The 25370-nt window shown below is 42.3% G+C and overlaps 1 protein-coding gene across 1 annotated transcript; it reads left to right on the top strand.

Annotated features, from left to right (window-relative positions):
* LOC135534824 (tubulin-specific chaperone D-like) lies at positions 1-25370 on the top strand. The gene is given in 14 exon segments (XM_064961656.1): positions 1-107; positions 408-525; positions 528-599; positions 813-863; positions 1343-1440; positions 2709-2810; positions 6627-6773; positions 7000-7055; positions 9700-9832; positions 21125-21170; positions 23208-23340; positions 23582-23724; positions 23914-23974; positions 24410-25370. Coding segments are annotated over 13 exon segments (1266 nt in total). The 5' UTR covers positions 1-107; positions 408-416; the 3' UTR covers positions 24525-25370.

Here is a 25370-nt window from a genome sequence, read left to right on the forward strand (position 1 = left end):
AGCAACGTGCAAACTTCACAACAGATAACAGACCTCCGCCGCTGCGTGATCATCATTATCTGAAGTTATAATAATACATTTTCCGGACAGAATTTTCACAACTACAGGTATGCATTCATACGCCTACGATAACCAAATGTATGAGCTGTGTGTGTTCACTCAAATTCTGTTTGATTTCTGTTGCCACTTGCCAACCAACAGCACTAGCTAGTTAGCTAGCATCATTGGCTAGTATCGGCATGAATAGAACGCAAATCATTGACACGCCCATGCTAGAAGTCACACCTTTCTCATCGAGCTATCAAGGCAAGCTAGCTACACTTGCTAGCTATTATGTAGACGTGTGTTTAAGCAGTGGACATTAGACATGCATATAACCAAGTGCATGAAATGTACCTGTAATCTAGGCATCTATAATGGCCCAGACCGACATGGATTCCGGGGAGGATGGAGGCGGCGGCGGGGAGCCCGAGGTGATCGCTAAAGCCAGTGTCTTGGGAGGTTTTACCGAGAGCACTGAGATTCGAGCCTGATCTCCAGCCTACCAGTGGTTCACGAGAACATCGTGACACTGGAGTTAGCCATAGAGAGGTTCCTCGGTGAGATTCATACTCTACGTGTTTAGTCTGTTGTTGTTGTGGCCAACTTGATCCAGTCTTCCATGGAACAGACTGTGGGCTTTAGGCCTAAATGCGTGTACCATCTACAGACATCAGTTTTAATACATTCATAACTTAGACATACCACAATCATATAAGCAGTGAAAGAAAAGTCTACAACTTTATGTTGACCAGTTCTTTTTTTCTCTACAGTGATAATGGACCGTTATCAGGAGCAGCCCCATCTCCTGGATCCACATCTGGGTAACAACACTACACACACACTACACACACACTACACACACACACTACACACACACTACACACACACACTACACACACACTACACACACACTACACACACACTACACACACACTACACACACACTACACACACACTACACACACACAGCACATCACACTACACACACACTACACACACACTACACACACACACTACACACACACTACACACACACACTACACACACACTACACACACACACTACACACACACTACACACACACACTACACACACACTACACACACACACTACACACACACTACACACACACTACACACACACTACACACACACTACACACACACAGCACATCACATCTGGGTAACAACACTACACACACACTACACACACACAGCACATCACATGCTATTCTGCTTTAGTGAAACATGGGTTTGTTAGGATAGCATGATGATAACAGTGTTTCTTTCCTGTGACCACAGAGTGGATGTTGAACCTGCTGTTGGAGCTCATCAGGAGTGAGCAGTCTCCTCCTCTACTGGTACACCTGGGCTTCAAATTCCTCTACATCATCTCCAAGGTAACTACAGACAGATGGATTCATCTACATCATCTCCAAGGTAACTACAGACAGATGGATTCATCTACATCATCTCCAAGGTAACTACAGGCAGATGGATTCCTCTACATCATCTCCAAGGTAACTACAGGCAGATTGATTCCTCTACATCATCTCCAAGGTAACTACAGGCAGATGGATTCATCTACATCATCTCCAAGGTAACTACAGGCAGATGGATTCCTCTACATCATCTCCAAGGTAACTACAGGCAGATGGATTCCTCTACATCATCTCCAAGGTAACTACAGGCAGATGGATTCCTCTACATCATCTCCAAGGTAACTACAGGCATATGGATTCCTCTACATCATCTCCAAGGTAACTACAGACATATGGATTCCTCTACATCATCTCCAAGGTAACTACAGACAGACAGATTCCTCTACATCATCTCCAAGGTAACTACAGACAGATGGATTAATCTACATCATCTCCAAGGTAACTACAGGCAGATGGATTCCTCTACATCATCTCCAAGGTAACTACAGGCAGATGGATTCATCTACATCATCTCCAAGGTAACTACAGACAGATGGATTCATCTACATCGCCAAGGTAACTACAGACAGATGGATTCATCTACATCGCCAAGGTAACTACAGACAGATGGATTCATCTATATTGCCAAGGTAACTACAGACAGATGGATTCATCTACATCGCCAAGGTAACTACAGACAGATGGATTCATCTCCAAGGTAACTACAGACAGATGGATTCATCTCCATCTCCAAGGTAACTACAGACAGATGGATTCATCTATATTGCCAAGGTAACTACAGACAGATGGATTCATCTACATCGCCAAGGTAACTACAGACAGATGGATTCATCTCCAAGGTAACTACAGACAGATGGATTCATCTACATCGCCAAGGTAACTACAGACAGATGGATTCATCTCCAAGGTAACTACAGACAGATGGATTCATCTACATCGCCAAGGTAACTACAGACAGATGGATTCATCTCCATCTCCAAGGTAACTACAGACAGATGGATTCATCTCCATCTCCAAGGTAACTACAGACAGATGGATTCATCTACATCATCACACAGATAGTAAGAGTTCAGTTTGTGAAGCCCAGTGTTCTGATGTGTGTGTTGATTCTGTGGTGTCTTACCCTATGGCCTCTGGCTACAGTTAGAAGTGTGGTCCTCGCTCAGCTTTCTGAGCCGTTGGGACGAGTCAGACTCCTCTAACTCAGGTGTTTTTGTCTCGGCCAGGTGAGAGGGTATAAGATCTTCATGCAGCTCTTCCCCCATGAGGTGGCTGATGTCCAGCCAGTCTTGGACCTCCTGTGCCGACAGGACCCCAGAGACCCAGAGGTGAGCCTGAATTTCTTAGTTACGAGTCGTCAATAGAAGGTGGGCCTACCACGTCCTAGCCCAGTAGCTAATGTTCAACCCCCTGATTTCTCATGTTACAAGACCTCAATGGAAGGATAACCCTTTACTTGAAGGGTACCTTCATAAACTATACATTGATAAACATTACATTGCACATTCATACGCAGTATCCATTGATTCTACCCTCTTGTTGCTTTCTAGATTAGGCCTATAGGGATTCAACTGTTTACTTTCTAGATTAGGCCTATAGGGATTCAACTGTTTACGTTCTAGATTAGGCCTATAGGAATTTAATGGTTGACTTCCAAGTTGTTTAATGTAATATATGAAGTGACATGTTTGTCTGTGTATTGTCCCTGTCTGTATCTTGTTACGGTTACAAATCAAATGTTATTTGTTACATGCTTTGTTAACAACAGGTGTGGATTTACAGTGAAATGCTGATTTACAGGCCCTTCCCAACAATGCAGAGAGAAAATAGAGAAATAAACAAAAAGTAAAACACGTAATAATAAATACACAATGAGTAACGATAACATGGCTTTATACACGGGGTACCAGTACTGAGTCAATGATAACATGGCTTTATACACGGGGTACCAGTACTGAGTCAATGATAACATGGCTTTATACACGGGGTACCAGTACTGAGTCAATGATAACATGGCTTTATACACGGGGTACCAGTACTGAGTCAATGATAACATGGCTTTATACACGGGGTACCAGTACTGAGTCAATGATAACATGGCTTTATACACGGGGTACCAGTACTGAGTCAATGATAACATGGCTTTATACACGGGGTACCAGTACTGAGTCAATGATAACATGGCTTTATACACTGGGTACCAGTACTGAGTCAATGATAACATGGCTTTATACACGGGGTACCAGTACTGAGTCAATGATAACATGGCTTTATACACGGGGTACCAGTACTGAGTCAATGAAAACATGGCTTTATACACGGGGTACCAGTACTGAGTCAATGAAAACATGGCTTTATACACGGGTACCAGTACTGAGTCAATGAAAACATGGCTTTATACACGGGGTACCAGTACTGAGTCAATGAAAACATGGCTTTATACACGGGTACCAGTACTGAGTCAATGAAAACATGGCTTTATACACGGGTACCAGTACTGAGTCAATGAAAACATGGCTTTATACACGGGGTACCAGTACTGAGTCAATGAAAACATGGCTTTATACACGGGTACCAGTACTGAGTCAATGATAACATGGCTTTATACACGGGGTACCAGTACTGAGTCAATGATAACATGGCTTTATACACGGGGTACCAGTACTGAGTCAATGATAACATGGCTATATACACGGGGTACCAGTACTGAGTCAATGATAACATGGCTTTATACACGGGTACCAGTACTGAGTCAATGTGTAGGGGTACCAGTACTGAGTCAATGATAACATGGCTTTATACACGGGGTACCAGTACTGAGTCAATGATAACATGGCTTTATACACGGGGTACCAGTACTGAGTCAATGATAACATGGCTTTATACACGGGGTACCAGTACTGAGTCAATGATAACATGGCTTTATGTACGTACCAGTACTGAGTCAATGATAACATGGCTTTATACACGGGGTACCAGTACTGAGTCAATGATAACATGGCTTTATACACGGGGTACCAGTACTGAGTCAATGATAACATGGCTTTATACACGGGGTACCAGTACTGAGTCAATGATAACATGGCTATATACACGGGGTACCAGTACTGAATCAATGATAACATGGCTTTATACACGGGTACCAGTACTGAGTCAATGTGTAGGGGTACCAGGTAATTGAGGTACATATAACTAGGAATAAAATGTATAGACAGTAGCAGCAGCGTATGTGAGGAGTCCGAAAAGGTCAATGCAGATAGTCCTGGTATCTATTAGTTAACTATTTAGCCAACTATTTAACAGTCTGATGGCTTGGGGGTAGAAGTCGTTCAGTGTCCTGTTGGTTCCAGACTTGGTGTATCGGTACCACGTCCTGTGTGTTAGCAGAGATAACAGTCTATGACTTGGGTGGCTGGAGTCTTTGACCATTTGTAGGGCCTTCCTCTGACACCGCCTGGTATAGAGGTCCTGGATGTCAGGGAGCTCAGCCCCAGTGATGTATTGGGCCGTTTGCAATACCCTCTGTAGCGCCTTGTGGTCGGATGCCAAGCGGTGATGCAGCCAATCAAGATGCTCTCAATGGTGCCTCCTGAGGGAGAAGAGGCGTTGTCGTGCCCTCTTCACGACTGTATTGGTGTGTGTGGACAATGATCGATCCTTAGTGATGTGGACACATGAGGGACTTGGAGCTCTTGACCCGCTCTACTCCAGCCCCATCTATGTAAATGGGGGCGTGGCTCAGCCCTCCATTTCCTGTAGTCCACAATCAGCTCATTTGTATTTCTGACGTTGAGGGAGAGGTTGTTGTCCTGGCAACACACCGCCAGGTCTCTGACCTCCCTATAGGCTTCCTCAACGTTGAGGGAGAGGTTGTTGTCCTGGCAACACACCGCCGGGTCTCTGACCTCCCTATAGGCTTCCTCAACGTTGAGGGGGAGGTTGTTGTCCTGGCAACACACCGCCGGGTTTCTGACCTCCCTATAGGCTTCCTCAACGTTGAGGGGGAGGTTGTTGTCCTGGCAACACACCGCCGGGTCTCTGACCTCCCTATAGGCTTCCTCAACGTTGAGGAAGAGGTTGTTGTCCTGGCAACACACCGCCAGGTCTCTGACCTCCCTATAGGCTTCCTCAACGTTGAGGGAGAGGTTGTTGTCCTGGCAACACACCGCCAGGTCTCTGACCTCCCTATAGGCTTCCTCAACGTTGAGGGAGAGGTTGTTGTCCTGGCAACACACCGCCAGGTCTCTGACCTCCCTATAGGCTTCCTCAACGTTGAGGAGAGGTTGTTGTCCTGGCAACACACCGCCAGGTCTCTGACCTCCCTATAGGCTTCCTCAACGTTGAGGGAGAGGTTGTTGTCCTGGCAACACACCGCCAGGTCTCTGACCTCCCTATAGGCTTCCTCAACGTTGAGGGAGAGGTTGTTGTCCTGGCAACACACCGCCAGGTCTCTGACCTCCCTATAGGCTTCCTCAACGTTGAGGGAGAGGTTGTTGTCCTGGCAACACACCGCCAGGTCTCTGACCTCCCTATAGGCTTCCTCAACGTTGAGGGAGAGGTTGTTGTCCTGGCAACACACCGCCAGGTCTCTGACCTCCCTATAGGCTTCCTCAACGTTGAGGGGGAGGTTGTTGTCCTGGCAACACACCGCCGGGTCTCTGACCTCCCTATAGGCTTCCTCAACGTTGAGGGAGAGGTTGATGTCCTGGCAACACACCGCCAGGTCTCTGACCTCCCTATAGGCTTCCTCAACGTTGAGGGAGAGGTTGTTGTCCTGGCACCACACCGCCAGGTCTCTGACCTTCTCCCTTTTAGGCTGGTTCACCGTCGTCGGTGTTCAGGCCTACCACCGTTGTCTCGTCTGAAAACGTTAGTATGGTTTTGCCGTGCAGTCGTGGCTGAACAAGGAGGACAGGAGGTATAGAAGTATGCACCCCTGAGGGGCCCCTGTGTTGAGGGTCAGCGTGGCGGATGTGTTGTTGCCTACTCTCACAGTTCAATACATTTAATTCAAGTGTTTCTCTCCTTGCCGCTTCCTGTCAGACCTGGGAGACCCCTTGCATGTTGCTGCTGTGGCTGTCTATGATCTGTCTGATACCCTTTGACCTCTAACCCTAACCCTCTCTTTCTGCCCCTTGTATTAGACCTGGGAGACCCGCTACATGTTGCTGCTGTGGCTGTCCATGACCTGTCTGATACCCTTTGACCTCTCCCGTCTTGACGGTCACCTGAACTCTGACCCCAGCCAGACCAGAGAACCAATCATGGACCGCATCCTGGCGGTCGCCAAGGTAACTAATTCCAGACTCCCCTGCCTTGGTCAGTGTTCAGTCGTGTCCTCCCAGATCCAGTCCCTGTATGATGTATTGAGTGTGTAACTAACCCCTGGTCTGTTGTTATTTCCAGTCCCTGTATGATGTATTGAGTGTGTAACTAACCCCTGGTCTGTTGTTATTTCCAGTCCCTGTATGATGTATTGAGTGTGTAACTAACCCCATGGTCTGTTGTTATTTCCAGTCCTACCTGATGGTCACTGATAAGTCAAGGGATGCTGCATCTGTGTTGGTATCAAAGTAAGTATTCAACTTTATTGTTTTAAAAAAGGCAACAACATTTGTGATGCGTTTCATGTTTTTCCCAGAAGAGGGCGATCTTGTACTTGAAGATGAATAGGTTCATACCGAGGCGCCACACACACACACACACATACACACACAGAGCTTACTGAGTGGTCCTAGTGTGTTGTCATCTGTCTGTGTTTACAGTTTACTGAGTGGTCCTAGTGTGTTGTCATCTAACTGTCTGTGTTTACAGTTTACTGAGTGGTCCTAGTGTGTTGTCGTCTAACTGTCTGTGTTTACAGTTTACTGAGTGGTCCTAGTGTGTTGTCATCTAACTGTCTGTGTTTACAGTTCACTGAGTGGTCCTAGTGTGTTGTCATCTAACTGTCTGTGTTTACAGTTCACTGAGTGGTCCTAGTGTGTTGTCGTCTAACTGTCTGTGTTTACAGTTTACTGAGTGGTCCTAGTGTGTTGTCGTCTAACTGTCTGTGTTTACAGTTCACTGAGTGGTCCTAGTGTGTTGTCGTCTAACTGTCTGTGTTTACAGTTTACTGAGTGGTCCTAGTGTGTTGTCGTCTAACTGTCTGTGTTTACAGTTTACTGAGTAGTCCTAGTGTGTTGTCGTCTAACTGTCTGTGTTTACAGTTTACTGAGTGGTCCTAGTGTGTTGTCGTCTGTCTGTGTTCACTGAGTGGTCCTAGTGTGTTGTCGTCTAACTGTCTGTGTTTACAGTTCACTGAGTGGTCCTAGTGTGTTGTCGTCTAACTGTCTGTGTTTACAGTTTACTGAGTGGTCCTAGTGTGTTGTCATCTAACTGTCTGTGTTTACAGTTTACTGAGTGGTCCTAGTGTGTTGTCGTCTAACTGTCTGTGTTTACAGTTCACTGAGTGGTCCTAGTGTGTTGTCGTCTAACTGTCTGTGTTTACAGTTCACTGAGTGGTCCTAGTGTGTTGTCATCTAACTGTCTGTGTTTACAGTTCACTGAGTGGTCCTAGTGTGTTGTCATCTAACTGTCTGTGTTTACAGTTTACTGAGTGGTCCTAGTGTGTTGTCATCTGTCTGTGTTTACAGTTTACTGAGTGGTCCTAGTGTGTTGTCATCTAACTGTCTGTGTTTACAGTTTACTGAGTGGTCCTAGTGTGTTGTCATCTGTCTGTGTTTACAGTTTACTGAGTGGTCCTAGTGTGTTGTCGTCTAACTGTCTGTGTTTACAGTTTACTGAGTGGTCCTAGTGTGTTGTCGTCTAACTGTCTGTGTTTACAGTTTACTGAGTGGTCCTAGTGTGTTGTCGTCTAACTGTCTGTGTTTACAGTTTACTGAGTGGTCCTAGTGTGTTGTCGTCTAACTGTCTGTGTTTACAGTTTACTGAGTGGTCCTAGCGTGTTGTCGTCTAACTGTCTGTGTTTACAGTTTACTGAGTGGTCCTAGTGTGTTGTCATCTAACTGTCTGTGTTTACAGTTTACTGAGTGGTCCTAGTGTGTTGTCGTCTAACTGTCTGTGTTTACAGTTTACTGAGTGGTCCTAGTGTGTTGTCGTCTAACTGTCTGTGTTCACTGAGTGGTCCTAGCGTGTTGTCGTCTAACTGTCTGTGTTTACAGTTTACTGAGTGGTCCTAGTGTGTTGTCGTCTAACTGTCTGTGTTTACAGTTTACTGAGTGGTCCTAGTGTGTTGTCATCTGTCTGTGTTTACAGTTTACTGAGTGGTCCTAGTGTGTTGTCGTCTAACTGTCTGTGTTTACAGTTTACTGAGTGGTCCTAGTGTGTTGTCGTCTAACTGTCTGTGTTTACAGTTCACTGAGTGGTCCTAGTGTGTTGTCATCTGTCTGTGTTTACAGTTTACTGAGTGGTCCTAGTGTGTTGTCGTCTAACTGTCTGTGTTTACAGTTTACTGAGTGGTCCTAGTGTGTTGTCATCTAACTGTCTGTGTTTACAGTTCACTGAGTGGTCCTAGTGTGTTGTCGTCTAACTGTCTGTGTTTACAGTTCACTGAGTGGTCCTAGTGTGTTGTCATCTGTCTGTTTACAGTTTACTGAGTGGTCCTAGTGTGTTGTCGTCTAACTGTCTGTGTTTACAGTTTACTGAGTGGTCCTAGTGTGTTGTCGTCTAACTGTCTGTGTTTACAGTTTACTGAGTGGTCCTAGCGTGTTGTCGTCTAACTGTCTGTGTTTACAGTTTACTGAGTGGTCCTAGTGTGTTGTCGTCTAACTGTCTGTGTTCACTGAGTGGTCCTAGTGTGTTGTCATCTATCTGTCTGTGTTTACAGTTCACTGAGTGGTCCTAGTGTGTTGTCGTCTAACTGTCTGTGTTTACAGTTTACTGAGTGGTCCTAGTGTGTTGTCGTCTAACTGTCTGTGTTTACAGTTTACTGAGTGGTCCTAGTGTGTTGTCGTCTAACTGTCTGTGTTTACAGTTTACTGAGTGGTCCTAGTGTGTTGTCGTCTAACTGTCTGTGTTTACAGTTTACTGAGTGGTCCTAGTGTGTTGTCGTCTAACTGTCTGTGTTTACAGTTCACTGAGTGGTCCTAGTGTGTTGTCGTCTAACTGTGTGTGTTTACAGTTTACTGAGTGGTCCTAGTGTGTTGTCGTCTAACTGTCTGTGTTTACAGTTTACTGAGTGGTCCTAGTGTGTTGTCGTCTAACTGTCTGTGTGTGCAGGTTTGTGACACGTCCTGATGTGAAGCTGAAGCGACTAGGAGACTTCCTGGACTGGAGTCTGACCACCATCTCTCAGGCCAGTGACCAGACCATGGGAGGTACTGTGATCCTGGACGGGGCCCTGCAGTCTCTGGTATGACACACACACACACCGTTTGTCTGTCCTCGTGTGTGTGTGTGTGTGTGTGTGTGTGTGTGTGTTGCAGTGACCAGGCCATGGGAGGTACTGTAATCCTGGACGGGGCCCTGCAGTCTCTGGTATGACACACACACACACCGTTTGTCTGTCCTCGAGTGTGTGTGTGTGTGTGTGTGTGTGTGTGTTGCAGTGACCAGGCCATGGGAGGTACTGTAATCCTGGACGGGGCCCTGCAGTCTCTGGTATGACACACACACACACAGTTTGTCTGTCCTCGAGTGTGTGTGTGTTGCAGTGATCAGGCCTAGTTTACAAGAGCCTACATGTACGGCTGCCATGTTTGTGGGAGATCAGAGCCTCTGTGGGTTTGGCAGGTTGGCAGGTGTTTCGTGCTGCACCTGTTGTCAGTGTTTTATGACTGAGGGAGGGAACGTGAAGAAACGCCTCTGGTGGTAATTAGCTAGCCTGGTCACAGACCTGTTTTAGGAACTGGTATCCCAGATCCCCAGGGGTTGGCTATACAGCCCAAACAGATCTGGGATCAGTGTAGTAGTCTATAGATATACTGCCGATAGTCATTACTTTACCAGTGTAGTAGTAGTATATAGATATACTGCTGGTAGTCATTACTTTACCAGTGTAGTAGTATATAGATATACTGCTGGTAGTCATTACTTTACCAGTGTAGTAGTAGTAGTAGTAGTAGTAGTAGTATATAGATCTACTGCTGGTAGTCATTACTTTACCAGTGTAGTAGTAGTAGTATATAGATATACTGCTGGTAGTCATTACTTTACCAGTGTAGTAGTAGTATATAGATATACTGCTGGTAGTCATTACTTTACCAGTGTAGTAGTAGTAGTAGTAGTAGTAGTATATAGATATACTGCTGGTAGTCATTACTTTACCAGTGTAGTAGTAGTATATAGATATACTGCTGGTAGTCATTACTTTACCAGTGTGGTAGTAGTATATAGATATACTGCTGGTAGTCATTACTTTACCAGTGTAGTAGTATATAGATATACTGCTGGTAGTCATTACTTTACCAGTGTAGTAGTAGTAGTAGTATATAGATATACTGCTGGTAGTCATTACTTTACCAGTGTAGTAGTAGTAGTAGTATATAGATATACTGCTAGTAGTCATTACTTAACCAGTGTAGTAGTAGTAGTATATAGATATACTGCTGGTAGTCATTACTTAACCAGTGTAGTAGTAGTAGTATATAGATATACTGCTGGTAGTCATTACTTTACCAGTGTAGTAGTATATAGATATACTGCCGATAGTCATTACTTTACCAGTGTGGTAGTAGTATATAGATATACTGCTGGTAGTCATTACTTTACCAGTGTAGTAGTAGTAGTAGTAGTAGTAGTAGTATATAGATATACTGCTGGTAGTCATTACTTTACCAGTGTAGTAGTAGTAGTAGTATATAGATATACTGCTAGTAGTCATTACTTTACCAGTGTAGTAGTAGTAGTAGTATATAGATATACTGCTAGTAGTCATTACTTAACCAGTGTAGTAGTAGTAGTATATAGATATACTGCTGGTAGTCATTACTTTACCAGTGTAGTAGTATATAGATATACTGCCGATAGTCATTACTTTACCAGTGTGGTAGTAGTATATAGATATACTGCTGGTAGTCATTACTTTACCAGTGTAGTAGTAGTATATAGATATACTGCTGGTAGTCATTACTTTACCAGTGTAGTAGTAGTATATAGATATACTGCTGGTAGTCATTACTTTACCAGTGTAGTAGTAGTATATAGATATACTGCTGGTAGTCATTACTTTACCAGTGTAGTAGTAGTATATAGATATACTGCTGGTAGTCATTACTTTACCAGTGTAGTAGTAGTATATAGATATACTGCTGGTAGTCATTACTTTACCAGTGTAGTAGTAGTAGTATATAGATATACTGCTGGTAGTCATTACTTTACCAGTGTAGTAGTATATAGATATACTGCTGGTAGTCATTACTTTACCAGTGTAGTAGTAGTATATATATATATATACTGCTAGTAGTCATTACTTTACCAGTGTAGTAGTAGTAGTAGTATATAGATATACTGCTAGTAGTCATTACTTAACCAGTGTAGTAGTAGTAGTAGTAGTATATAGATATACTGCTGGTAGTCATTACTTTACCAGTGTAGTAGTATATAGATATACTGCTGGTAGTCATTACTTTACCAGTGTAGTAGTAGTATATAGATATACTGCTGGTAGTCATTACTTAACCAGTGTAGTAGTAGTATATAGATATACTGCTGGTAGTCATTACTTAACCAGTGTAGTAGTAGTATATAGATATACTGCTGGTAGTCATTACTTTACCAGTGTAGTAGTAGTATATAGATATACTGCTGGTAGTCATTACTTAACCAGTGTAGTAGTAGTAGTAGTAGTATATAGATATACTGCTGGTAGTCATTACTTTACCAGTGTAGTAGTAGTATATAGATATACTGCCGGTAGTCATTACTTTACCAGTGTAGTAGTAGTAGTAGTAGTAGTAGTAGTATATAGATATACTGCTGGTAGTCATTACTTTACCAGTGTAGTAGTAGTATATAGATATACTGCCGGTAGTCATTACTTTACCAGTGTAGTAGTAGTAGTATATAGATATACTGCCGGTAGTCATTACTTTACCAGTGTAGTAGTAGTATATAGATATACTGCTGGTAGTCATTACTTTACCAGTGTAGTAGTAGTATATAGATATACTGCCGGTAGTCATTACTTTACCAGTGTAGTAGTAGTAGTAGTATATAGATATACTGCCGGTAGTCATTACTTTACCAGTGTAGTAGTAGTAGTATATAGATATACTGCTGGTAGTCATTACTTTACCAGTGTAGTAGTAGTAGTAGTATATAGATATACTGCTGGTAGTCATTACTTAACCAGTGTAGTAGTAGTAGTATATAGATATATACTTTACCAGTGTAGTAGTAGTATATAGATATACTGCCGGTAGTCATTACTTTACCAGTGTAGTAGTAGTAGTATATAGATATACTGCCGGTAGTCATTACTTTACCAGTGTAGTAGTAGTAGTAGTATATAGATATACTGCTGGTAGTCATTACTTTACCAGTGTAGTAGTAGTAGTAGTATATAGATATACTGCTGGTAGTCATTACTTAACCAGTGTAGTAGTAGTAGTATATAGATATACTGCTGGTAGTCATTACTTTACCAGTGTAGTAGTAGTATATAGATATACTGCCGGTAGTCATTACTTTACCAGTGTAGTAGTAGTATATAGATATACTGCCGGTAGTCATTACTTTACCAGTGTAGTAGTAGTAGTATATAGATATACTGCTGGTAGTCATTACTTTACCAGTGTAGTAGTAGTAGTAGTAGTATATAGATATACTGCCGGTAGTCATTACTTTACCAGTGTAGTAGTAGTATATAGATATACTGCTGGTAGTCATTACTTTACCAGTGTAGTAGTAGTATATAGATATACTGCTGGTAGTCATTACTTTACCAGTGTAGTAGTAGTAGTATATAGATATACTGCTGGTAGTCATTACTTTACCAGTGTAGTAGTAGTATATAGATATACTGCTGGTAGTCATTACTTTACCAGTGTAGTAGTAGTAGTAGTATATAGATATACTGCCGGTAGTCATTACTTTACCAGTGTAGTAGTAGTATATAGATATACTGCTAGTAGTCATTACTTTACCAGTGTAGTAGTAGTAGTATATAGATATACTGCTGGTAGTCATTACTTTACCAGTGTAGTAGTAGTATATAGATATACTGCTGGTAGTCATTACTTTACCAGTGTAGTAGTAGTATATAGATATACTGCTAGTAGTCATTACTTTACCAGTGTAGTAGTAGTAGTATATAGATATACTGCTAGTAGTCATTACTTTACCAGTGTAGTAGTAGTAGTAGTATATAGATATACTGCTGGTAGTCATTACTTTACCAGTGTAGTAGTAGTATATAGATATACTGCTGGTAGTCATTACTTAACCAGTGTAGTAGTAGTAGTATATAGATATACTGCTAGTAGTCATTACTTAACCAGTGTAGTAGTAGTAGTATATAGATATACTGCTGGTAGTCATTACTTTACCAGTGTAGTAGTAGTATATAGATATACTGCTGGTAGTCATTACTTTACCAGTGTAGTAGTAGTATATAGATATACTGCTGGTAGTCATTACTTTACCAGTGTAGTAGTAGTATATAGATATACTGCTGGTAGTCATTACTTTACCAGTGTAGTAGTAGTATATAGATATACTGCTAGTAGTCATTACTTTACCAGTGTAGTAGTAGTAGTATATAGATATACTGTTGGTAGTCATTACTTTACCAGTGTAGTAGTAGTATATAGATATACTGCTGGTAGTCATTACTTTACCAGTGTAGTAGTAGTAGTAGTATATAGATATACTGCTGGTAGTCATTACTTTACCAGTGTAGTAGTAGTAGTAGTATATAGATATACTGCCGGTAGTCATTACTTTACCAGTGTAGTAGTAGTATATAGATATACTGCCGGTAGTCATTACTTTACCAGTGTAGTAGTAGTAGTATATAGATATACTGCTGGTAGTCATTACTTTACCAGTGTAGTAGTAGTAGTATATAGATATACTGCTGGTAGTCATTACTTTACCAGTGTAGTAGTAGTAGTAGTATATAGATATACTGCCGGTAGTCATTACTTTACCAGTGTAGTAGTAGTAGTAGTATATAGATATACTGCCGGTAGTCATTACTTTACCAGTGTAGTAGTAGTATATAGATATACTGCTGGTAGTCATTACTTTACCAGTGTAGTAGTAGTATATAGATATACTGCCGATAGTCATTACTTTACCAGTGTAGTAGTAGTAGTATATAGATATACTGCTGGTAGTCATTACTTTACCAGTGTAGTAGTAGTATATAGATATACTGCTGGTAGTCATTACTTTACCAGTGTAGTAGTAGTAGTAGTATATAGATATACTGCTGGTAGTCATTACTTTACCAGTGTAGTAGTAGTATATAGATATACTGCTGGTAGTCATTACTTTACCAGTGTAGTAGTAGTATATAGATATACTGCCGATAGTCATTACTTTACCAGTGTAGTAGTAGTTTATAGATATACTGCCGGTAGTCATTACTTTACCAGTGTAGTAGTAGTATATAGATATACTGCTAGTAGTCATTACTTTACCAGTGTAGTAGTAGTAGTATATAGATATACTGCTAGTAGTCATTACTTTACCAGTGTAGTAGTAGTAGTAGTATATAGATATACTGCTGGTAGTCATTACTTTACCAGTGTAGTAGTAGTATATAGATATACTGCTGGTAGTCATTACTTAACCAGTGTAGTAGTAGTAGTATATAGATATACTGCTAGTAGTCATTACTTAACCAGTGTAGTAGTAGTAGTATATAGATATACTGCTGGTAGTCATTACTTTACCAGTGTAGTAGTAGTATATAGATATACTGCTGGTAGTCATTACTTTACCAGTGTAGTAGTAGTATATAGATATACTGCTGGTAGTCATTACTTTACCAGTGTAGTAGTAGTATATAGATATACTGCCGGTAGTCATTACTTTACCAGTGTAGTAGTAGTAGTAGTATATAGATATACTGCCGGTAGTCATTACTTTACCAGTGTAGTAGTAGTATATAGATATACTGCCGGTAGTCATTACTTTACCAGTGTAGTAGTAGTAGTATATAGATATACTGCTGGTAGTCATTACTTTACCAGTGTAGTAGTATATAGATATACTGCTGGTAGTCATTACTTTACCAGTGTAGTAGTAGTAGTAGTATATAGATATACTGCCGGTAGTCATTACTTTACCAGTGTAGTAGTAGTAGTAGTATATAGATATACTGCCGGTAGTCATTACTTTACCAGTGTAGTAGTAGTAGTAGTATATAGATATACTGCCGGTAGTCATTACTTTACCAGTGTAGTAGTAGTAGTATATAGATATACTGCTGGTAGTCATTACTTTACCAGTGTAGTAGTAGTATATAGATATACTGCCGATAGTCATTACTTTACCAGTGTAGTAGTAGTAGTATATAGATATACTGCTGGTAGTCATTACTTTACCAGTGTAGTAGTAGTGGTATATAGATATACTGCTAGTAGTCATTACTTAACCAGTGTAGTAGTAGTAGTATATAGATATACTGCTGGTAGTCATTACTTTACCAGTGTAGTAGTAGTATATAGATATACTGCTGGTAGTCATTACTTTACCAGTGTAGTAGTAGTATATAGATATACTGCTGGTAGTCATTACTTTACCAGTGTAGTAGTAGTATATAGATATACTGCTGGTAGTCATTACTTTACCAGTGTAGTAGTAGTATATAGATATACTGCTAGTAGTCATTACTTTACCAGTGTAGTAGTAGTAGTATATAGATATACTGTTGGTAGTCATTACTTTACCAGTGTAGTAGTAGTATATAGATATACTGCTGGTAGTCATTACTTTACCAGTGTAGTAGTAGTAGTAGTAGTATATAGATATACTGCCGGTAGTCATTACTTTACCAGTGTAGTAGTAGTAGTAGTATATAGATATACTGCCGGTAGTCATTACTTTACCAGTGTAGTAGTAGTATATAGATATACTGCCGGTAGTCATTACTTTACCAGTGTAGTAGTAGTAGTATATAGATATACTGCTGGTAGTCATTACTTTACCAGTGTAGTAGTAGTAGTATATAGATATACTGCTGGTAGTCATTACTTTACCAGTGTAGTAGTAGTAGTAGTAGTATATAGATATACTGCCGGTAGTCATTACTTTACCAGTGTAGTAGTAGTATATAGATATACTGCCGGTAGTCATTACTTTACCAGTGTAGTAGTAGTATATAGATATACTGCTGGTAGTCATTACTTTACCAGTGTAGTAGTAGTATATAGATATACTGCCGATAGTCATTACTTTACCAGTGTAGTAGTAGTAGTATATAGATATACTGCTGGTAGTCATTACTTTACCAGTGTAGTAGTAGTATATAGATATACTGCTGGTAGTCATTACTTTACCAGTGTAGTAGTAGTAGTAGTAGTATATAGATATACTGCTGGTAGTCATTACTTTACCAGTGTAGTAGTAGTATATAGATATACTGCTGGTAGTCATTACTTTACCAGTGTAGTAGTAGTATATAGATATACTGCCGATAGTCATTACTTTACCAGTGTAGTAGTAGTATATAGATATACTGCCGGTAGTCATTACTTTACCAGTGTAGTAGTAGTATATAGATATACTGCTAGTAGTCATTACTTTACCAGTGTAGTAGTAGTAGTAGTATATAGATATACTGCTAGTAGTCATTACTTTACCAGTGTAGTAGTAGTAGTAGTAGTATATAGATATACTGCTGGTAGTCATTACTTTACCAGTGTAGTAGTAGTATATAGATATACTGCTGGTAGTCATTACTTAACCAGTGTAGTAGTAGTAGTATATAGATATACTGCTAGTAGTCATTACTTAACCAGTGTAGTAGTAGTAGTATATAGATATACTGCTGGTAGTCATTACTTTACCAGTGTAGTAGTAGTATATAGATATACTGCTGTTAGTCATTACTTTACCAGTGTAGTAGTAGTAGTAGTAGTATATAGATATACTGCCGGTAGTCATTACTTTACCAGTGTAGTAGTAGTATATAGATATACTGCCGGTAGTCATTACTTTACCAGTGTAGTAGTAGTAGTATATAGATATACTGCTGGTAGTCATTACTTTACCAGTGTAGTAGTAGTAGTATATAGATATACTGCTGGTAGTCATTACTTTACCAGTGTAGTAGTAGTAGTAGTATATAGATATACTGCCGGTAGTCATTACTTTACCAGTGTAGTAGTAGTAGTAGTAGTATATAGATATACTGCCGGTAGTCATTACTTTACCAGTGTAGTAGTAGTAGTATATAGATATACTGCTGGTAGTCATTACTTTACCAGTGTAGTAGTAGTATATAGATATACTGCTGGTAGTCATTACTTTACCAGTGTAGTAGTAGTATATAGATATACTGCCGGTAGTCATTACTTTACCAGTGTAGTAGTAGTAGTAGTATATAGATATACTGCCGGTAGTCATTACTTTACCAGTGTAGTAGTAGTATATAGATATACTGCCGGTAGTCATTACTTTACCAGTGTAGTAGTAGTAGTATATAGATATACTGCTGGTAGTCATTACTTTACCAGTGTAGTAGTAGTAGTATATAGATATACTGCTGGTAGTCATTACTTTACCAGTGTAGTAGTAGTAGTAGTATATAGATATACTGCCGGTAGTCATTACTTTACCAGTGTAGTAGTAGTAGTAGTAGTATATAGATATACTGCCGGTAGTCATTACTTTACCAGTGTAGTAGTAGTAGTATATAGATATACTGCTGGTAGTCATTACTTTACCAGTGTAGTAGTAGTATATAGATATACTGCCGATAGTCATTACTTTACCAGTGTAGTAGTAGTAGTATATAGATATACTGCTGGTAGTCATTACTTAACCAGTGTAGTAGTAGTGGTATATAGATATACTGCTAGTAGTCATTACTTAACCAGTGTAGTAGTAGTAGTATATAGATATACTGCTGGTAGTCATTACTTTACCAGTGTAGTAGTAGTAGTATATAGATATACTGCTGGTAGTCATTACTTTACCAGTGTAGTAGTAGTAGTAGTATATAGATATACTGCTGGTAGTCATTACTTTACCAGTGTAGTAGTAGTAGTATATAGATATACTGCTGGTAGTCATTACTTTACCAGTGTAGTAGTATATAGATATACTGCCGGTAGTCATTACTTTACCAGTGTAGTAGTATATAGATATACTGCTAGTAGTCATTACTTTACCAGTGTAGTAGTAGTAGTATATAGATATACTGTTGGTAGTCATTACTTTACCAGTGTAGTAGTAGTATATAGATATACTGCTGGTAGTCAGTACTTTACCAGTGTAGTAGTAGTAGTAGTATATAGATATACTGCCGGTAGTCATTACTTTACCAGTGTAGTAGTAGTAGTAGTATATAGATATACTGCCGGTAGTCATTACTTTACCAGTGTAGTAGTAGTATATAGATATACTGCCGGTAGTCATTACTTTACCAGTGTAGTAGTAGTAGTATATAGATATACTGCTGGTAGTCATTACTTTACCAGTGTAGTAGTAGTATATAGATATACTGCTGGTAGTCATTACTTTACCAGTGTAGTAGTATATAGATATACTGCCGGTAGTCATTACTTTACCAGTGTAGTAGTAGTATATAGATATACTGCTGGTAGTCATTACTTTACCAGTGTAGTAGTAGTAGTATATAGATATACTGCTGGTAGTCATTACTTTACCAATAGAGGTGCTATGGCCGACCTGCCCACACTAATCCCCAGTCCCTCACTCTCTTCCACTTTATCTTTATGTCCTATAGTTGTGGTTTCATCAACCATCTTGATATAACAGTGTATTTTAGAAGATTTTTTTTCAGGTCAACTCTTGTGTTGTGTCAGTCTAAGTAGCTAATTTAATGCAACCCTCAAGCGAGCAGTGTATCAAAGGAATATTATTGGCGTTGAAACTGGCGCTACGTGTTTACGAACAGTCTCTCCTTCTCTCTGTGCTCTGTAATATGACTGGGAGGGAAACCGGCTTGTCTCTCTCTCTCTATGTGGCGCTCAGAGCGTTTAAAACTGGCTCTGTGTGTTCTGACGGCCCCGAGGGGCTTCAACGGGCTCTAGTAAGGTCTTTGTTTTGCACAGTTGCGTTTTGAATTTGGCCAATGCAGCAAAACACTTTAAAGAGCCGCTGAGAAATGGTTTAGAAGAGTAGTTAAAATGAACCTTTATCAAACGGCAGTCCTCACTGCAACATGTAATGACATCCAGAAGGTTGAGGTTAGTGGTGATGTAATCCCAGACTCCATCCAGAAGGTTGAGGTTAGTGGTGATGTAATCCCAGACTCCATCCAGAAGGTTGAGGTTAGTGGTGATGTAATCCCAGACTACATCCAGAAGGTTGAGGTTAGTGGTGATGTAATCCCAGACTACATCCAGAAGGTTGAGGTTAGTGGTGATCTCACTCTCAAAAGGGGAGGAGCCACAACATTATGAACAAAACAGGTGTTGGAATTTCACAACTTTAAAGGAAAATGTATTATTTCGATCTCATCCACGATGTTGATGTTGTCTCTCTCTCCTCTCTCTCCTGTCTCTCTCTCCTCTCTCTCCTGTCTCTCTCTCTCTCTCTCTCTCTCCTGTCTCTCTCTCTCTCTCTTGTCTCTACTGTCTCTCTCTCCTCTCTCTCTCTCTCTCTCCTGTCTCTCTCTCCTGTCTCTCTCTTCTCTCTCCTGTCTTCTCTCTCTCCTGTCTTCTCTCTCTCCTGTCTCCTCTCTCTCCTGTCTCTCCTCTCTCTCCTGTCTCCTCTCTCCTCTCTCCTGTCTCTTGTCTCTCTCTCCCCTCTCTCTATCCTGTCTCTCCTCTCTCTCCTCTCTCTTCTGTCTGCTGTCTCCTCTCTCTCCTGTATCTCTCCTGTCTGCTGTCTCCTCTCTATCCTGTTTCTCCTCTCTCTCCTGTCTCTCTCTCCTCTCTCTCCTGTCTCTCTCTCCTGTCTCTCTCTTCTCTCTCTTCTCTCTCCTGTCTTCTCTCTCTCCTGTCTTCTCTCTCTCCTGTCTCCTCTCTCTCCTGTCTCTCCTCTCTCTCCTGTCTCCTCTCTCCTCTCTCCTGTCTCTCTCTCCCCTCTCTCTATCCTGTCTCTCCTCTCTCTCCTCTCTCTTCTGTCTGCTGTCTCCTCTCTATCCTGTTTCTCCTCTCTCTCCCCTCTCTCTATCCTGTCTCTCCTCTCTCTCCTCTCTCTTCTGTCTGCTGTCTCCTCTCTATCCTGTTTCTCCTCTCTCTCCCCTCTCTCTATCCTGTCTCTCCTCTCTCTCCTGTCTGCTGTCTCCTCTCTATCCTGTTTCTCCTCTCTCTCCTGTCTCTCTCTCCTCTCTCTCCTGTCTCTCTCTCCTCTCTCTCCTGTCTCCTCTCTCTCCTGTCTCTCTCTCCCCTCTCTCTATCCTGTCTCTCCTCTCTCCTGTCTCTCTCCTCTCTCTCCTGTCTGCTGTCTCTCCTCTCTTCTGTCTCTCTCCTTTCTCTCCTCTCTCCTGTCTCTCCTGTCTCTCTCTCCTCTCTCTCCTGTCTCTCTCTCCTCTCTCTCCTGTCTCCCGTCTGTCTTCTAGGCCCAGCTATTCAAGCATGGCAAGAGAGATGACTTTCTCCAGTACGGTAAGAATGTCCTTCAATAGTTGCTTTTTAATCAGCAATTTGACTTCATCCATTGTGATAAGTAGATGTCTTACCTCCTTTATCCATTGTGATAAGTAGTTGTCTTACCTCCTGCATCCATTGTGATAAGTAGTTGTCTTACCTCCTGCATCCATTGTGATAAGTAGTTGTCTTACCTCCTGCATCCATTGTGATAAGTAGTTGTCTTACCTCCTGCATCCATTGTGATAAGTAGTTGTCTTACCTCCTGCATCCATTGTGATAAGTAGTTGTCTTACCTCCTGCATCCATTGTGATAAGAGCATCTGCTAAATAAATGAATTAAATGTAGGTGATCTTCTAATGTTGACTGCTGTGACCATGTCGTGATGCTGGCTGTAGGTGATGGTGTGTGATGCTAACGCTCGGTGTAAACCTAACCCCTGACATCACTGAGCCTCTCACATTAAACCAGCCTCTCCTGTAGTGTTTTGTCTTACCAATGTAGTGGTGAGCACATTAAACCAGTCTCTTTCCTGTAGTGTTTTGTCTTAACAATGTAGTGTTTTGTCTTAACAATGTAGTGGTGAGCACATTAAACCAGTCTCTTTCCTGTAGTGTTTTGTCTTAACAATGTAGTGTTTTGTCTTAACAATGTAGTGGTGAGCACATTAAACCAGTCTCTCCTGTAGTGTTTTGTCTGACCAACGTAGTGGTGAGCACATTAAACCAGTCTCTCCTGTAGTGTTTTGTCTGACCAACGTAGTGGTGAGCACATTAAACCAGTCTCCTTCCTGTAGTGTTTTGTCTTACTAATGTAGTGGTGAGCACATTAAACCAGTCTCCTTCCTGTAGTGTTTTGTGTGACCAACGTAGTGGTGAGCACATTAAACCAGCCTCTCTCCTGTAGTGTTTTGTCTGACCAACGTAGTGGTGAGCACATTAAACCAGCCTCTCTCCTGTAGTGTTTTGTCTGACCAACGTAGTGGTGAGCACATTAAACCAGTCTCCTTCCTGTAGTGTTTTGTCTGACCAACGTAGTGGTGAGCACATTAAACCAGTCTCCTTCCTGTAGTGTTTTGTCTGACCAACGTAGTGGTGAGCACATTAAACCAGTCTCTCCTGTAGTGTTTTGTCTGACCAACGTAGTGGTGAGCACATTAAACCAGCCTCTCTCCTGTAGTGTTTTGTCTGACCAACGTAGTGGTGAGCACATTAAACCAGTCTCCTTCCTGTAGTGTTTTGTCTGACCAACGTAGTGGTGAGCACATTAAACGATGTGACCCAGATTCTTCACCTGGTGAGTATTCTCCACAGCACGCTGTCTCGCCAAAACAATGATGTAACTACGTTAACAATGTAATCACAACGAGCTGTGGCTCAAAGCAGCCTCAGAAATAGTTTCGGTCAGACGTTCACGCTTGACACACGGAGTGTAAATATCTAGCCAATACATTTTGAATTGAATAACATCGGTTGTGAACTTCAGAGCTGTGACGATTTGACATTTTAAAGGCAAGTAGAAACCCATACTCTGAGTAGTCATGTCTCCTGCTCCTGAGTCGACACCTTCTGGGTGCAACGTCATTGTCTGACTGGCTGCTTCTCTGGCCAGCTCTCATTGGCTCCTGGTGATGATCACCGTTCTGAAGAGTTGTCGTTGCACATCTCACACTACAAGAGCCTTTCAGATTTGGTGCCGATAAAATGTTTAAAAATATTGTGATGGGTCAAAGAGGAGATGGGCAGCCCTCACACTGCATCTCTGACCCGCGTCGGTGACGGTCACGCCTCGAGTCGGCACCCACGCGCCCCGAGTCGGCACCCACGCGCCCCGAGTCGGCACCCACGCGCCCCGAGTCGGCACCCACGCGCCCCGAGTCGGCACCCACGCGCCCCGAGTCGGCACCCACGCGCCCCGAGTCGGCAACCACGCGCCCCGAGTCTCCAAAACTTGTATGGGATGGCGAAAGCGTATGCCCGGTTTAACCTGTGGTGCTGCAGTGTCTGGACCAGTGTAGTGTTACCATGGTACTAGTGTGTGTGTGTTTTCCTCAGCTCCGGTGGTGCTGCAGTGTCTGGACCAGTGTCACGTGGCAGAGAGCAGCCAGGCTATGCTGAGGAAGCTGGGGGTCAAACTGATACAGAGACTGGGTCTGACCTTCCTCAAGCCCCGACTGGCCAAGTGGAGGTGACACACACACACACACACACACACACACACACACACACACACACACACACACACACACACACACACACACACACACTGAGGTAGGACTCAAGCTGGTACAGAGACTGTCTCCCCTTCCTCAAGCAGTGGAGGAGACCCACTCCCTCGATGTTAATTTGGGAGCCTTCGCATGCCGTTGAGCGTTAAGGGAAAGCTGGTCTCACTGTGTTGAGACCTTGTATGTTTGCTTGTCATTCAGGTATCAGAGAGGGAGTCGCTCCCTGGCAGCCAACCTGTCTCTGGCCCAGTCTGGCTCCACAGTCCAGGCTGTTAGTCCAGACATGGAGACCCAGAGCCAGGAGGAGGACTACGATATCCCAGAGGAGGTGGAGAACGTAATCGGTCAGTCAGCGTTACTCTCTTTCTCTTTTTTTCTTTTTCTCTCTCTCTCTGGTTCTCTCTCTCTGGTTCTCTCAGCTCTCTCTCTGGTTCTCTCTGGTTCTCTCAGCTCTCTCTCTGGTTCTCTCAGCTCTCTCTCTGGTGTTCAGTCACAGCTATTCAGGTAGTGACTCTCTGTCTGTTATTTCACAGAGCAACTGTTGGGTGGGCTGAAAGACAAGGAGACCATCGTGCGCTGGTCTGCTGCTAAGGGGTAAGTTGTCACATTGACTGAACAATGCGCCTGTCTTTCAGAAGGCAGAAGGAGGCTATAGACAGGAGCACTGAGTTATATATTACATTTTACCTTTATTTAACCAGGCAAGTCAGTTAAGAACACATTCTTATTTTCAATGACGGCCTAGGAACAGTGGGTTAACTGCCTGTTCAGGGGCAGAACGACAGATTTGTACCTTGTCAGCTCGGGGGTTTGAACTCACAACCTTCCGGTTACTAGTCCAACGCTCTAACCACTAGGCTACCCCTGCCGCCCCATATCTGTCATGTTGATGTAGTACAGAATAAATGTGGCACCTGAACAGACAAAACACCTAAAAACCCCAAAACTGCCTATAGGGAGGAGCACGCCCTCATGTTCATGAAGTACAGATGAATTGCTCAGGATCCAACATGTCTTCCCTCTTTTCAGTATTGGGAGGGTGACCGGGCGACTCCCCAGGGAGCTGGCTGACGAGGTGGTTGGATCTGTGTTGGAGTGTTTCAGGTATCAGCTGGTTCATTTGCAGCTTTGTCGTGTGATGTGATGCTATTTGTCTGTGCCACTGGGGATCATCTCGTCAGACAATATACAGATACATGTTAAAAGGAAAACTCAGCAAATAAAGAAACGTCCTCTCACTGGCAATTGTGTTAATTTTCAGCAAGCTTAACATGTGTAGGTATTTGTATAAACAAAACAAGACTCAACAACTGAGAGATCAAGTTCCACAGACATGTGACTAACAGAAATGGAATAATGTGTCCCTGAACAAAGGGGGCGGGGTCAAAATCAAAAGTAACAGTCATCATCTGGTGTGGCCACCAGCTGCATTAAGTACTGCAGTGCATCTCCTCCTCATGGACTGCACCATATTGACCAGTTCTTGCTGTGAAATGTTACCCCACTCTTCCACCAAGGCACCTGCAAGTTCCCAGACATTTCTGGGAGGAATGGCCCTAGCCCTCACCCTCCGATCCAACAGGTCCCAGACGTGCTCAATGGGATTGAGATCCGGGCTCTTCGCTGGCCATGGCAGAACACTGACATTCCTGTCTTGCAGGAAATCACACACAGAACAAGCAGTATGGCTGGTGGCATTGTCATGCTGGAGGGTCATGTCAGGATGAGCCTGCAGGAAGGATACCACATGAGGAAGGAGGAGGTCTTCCCTGTAACGCACAGCGTTGAGATTGCCTGCAATGACAACAAGCTCAGTCCGATGATGCTGTGACACACCGCCCCAGACCATGACAGGCCCTCCACCTCCAAATCGATCCCGCTCCAGAGTACAGGCCTCGGTGTAACGCTCATTCCTTCAACGATAAACGTGAATCTGACCATCACCACTGGTGAGACAAAACCGCGACTCGTCAGTCAATAGCACTTTTTG

This window comes from Oncorhynchus masou, unplaced genomic scaffold (assembly GCF_036934945.1).
Source record: "Oncorhynchus masou masou isolate Uvic2021 unplaced genomic scaffold, UVic_Omas_1.1 unplaced_scaffold_3988, whole genome shotgun sequence".
Lineage (NCBI taxonomy): Eukaryota > Metazoa > Chordata > Actinopteri > Salmoniformes > Salmonidae > Oncorhynchus > Oncorhynchus masou.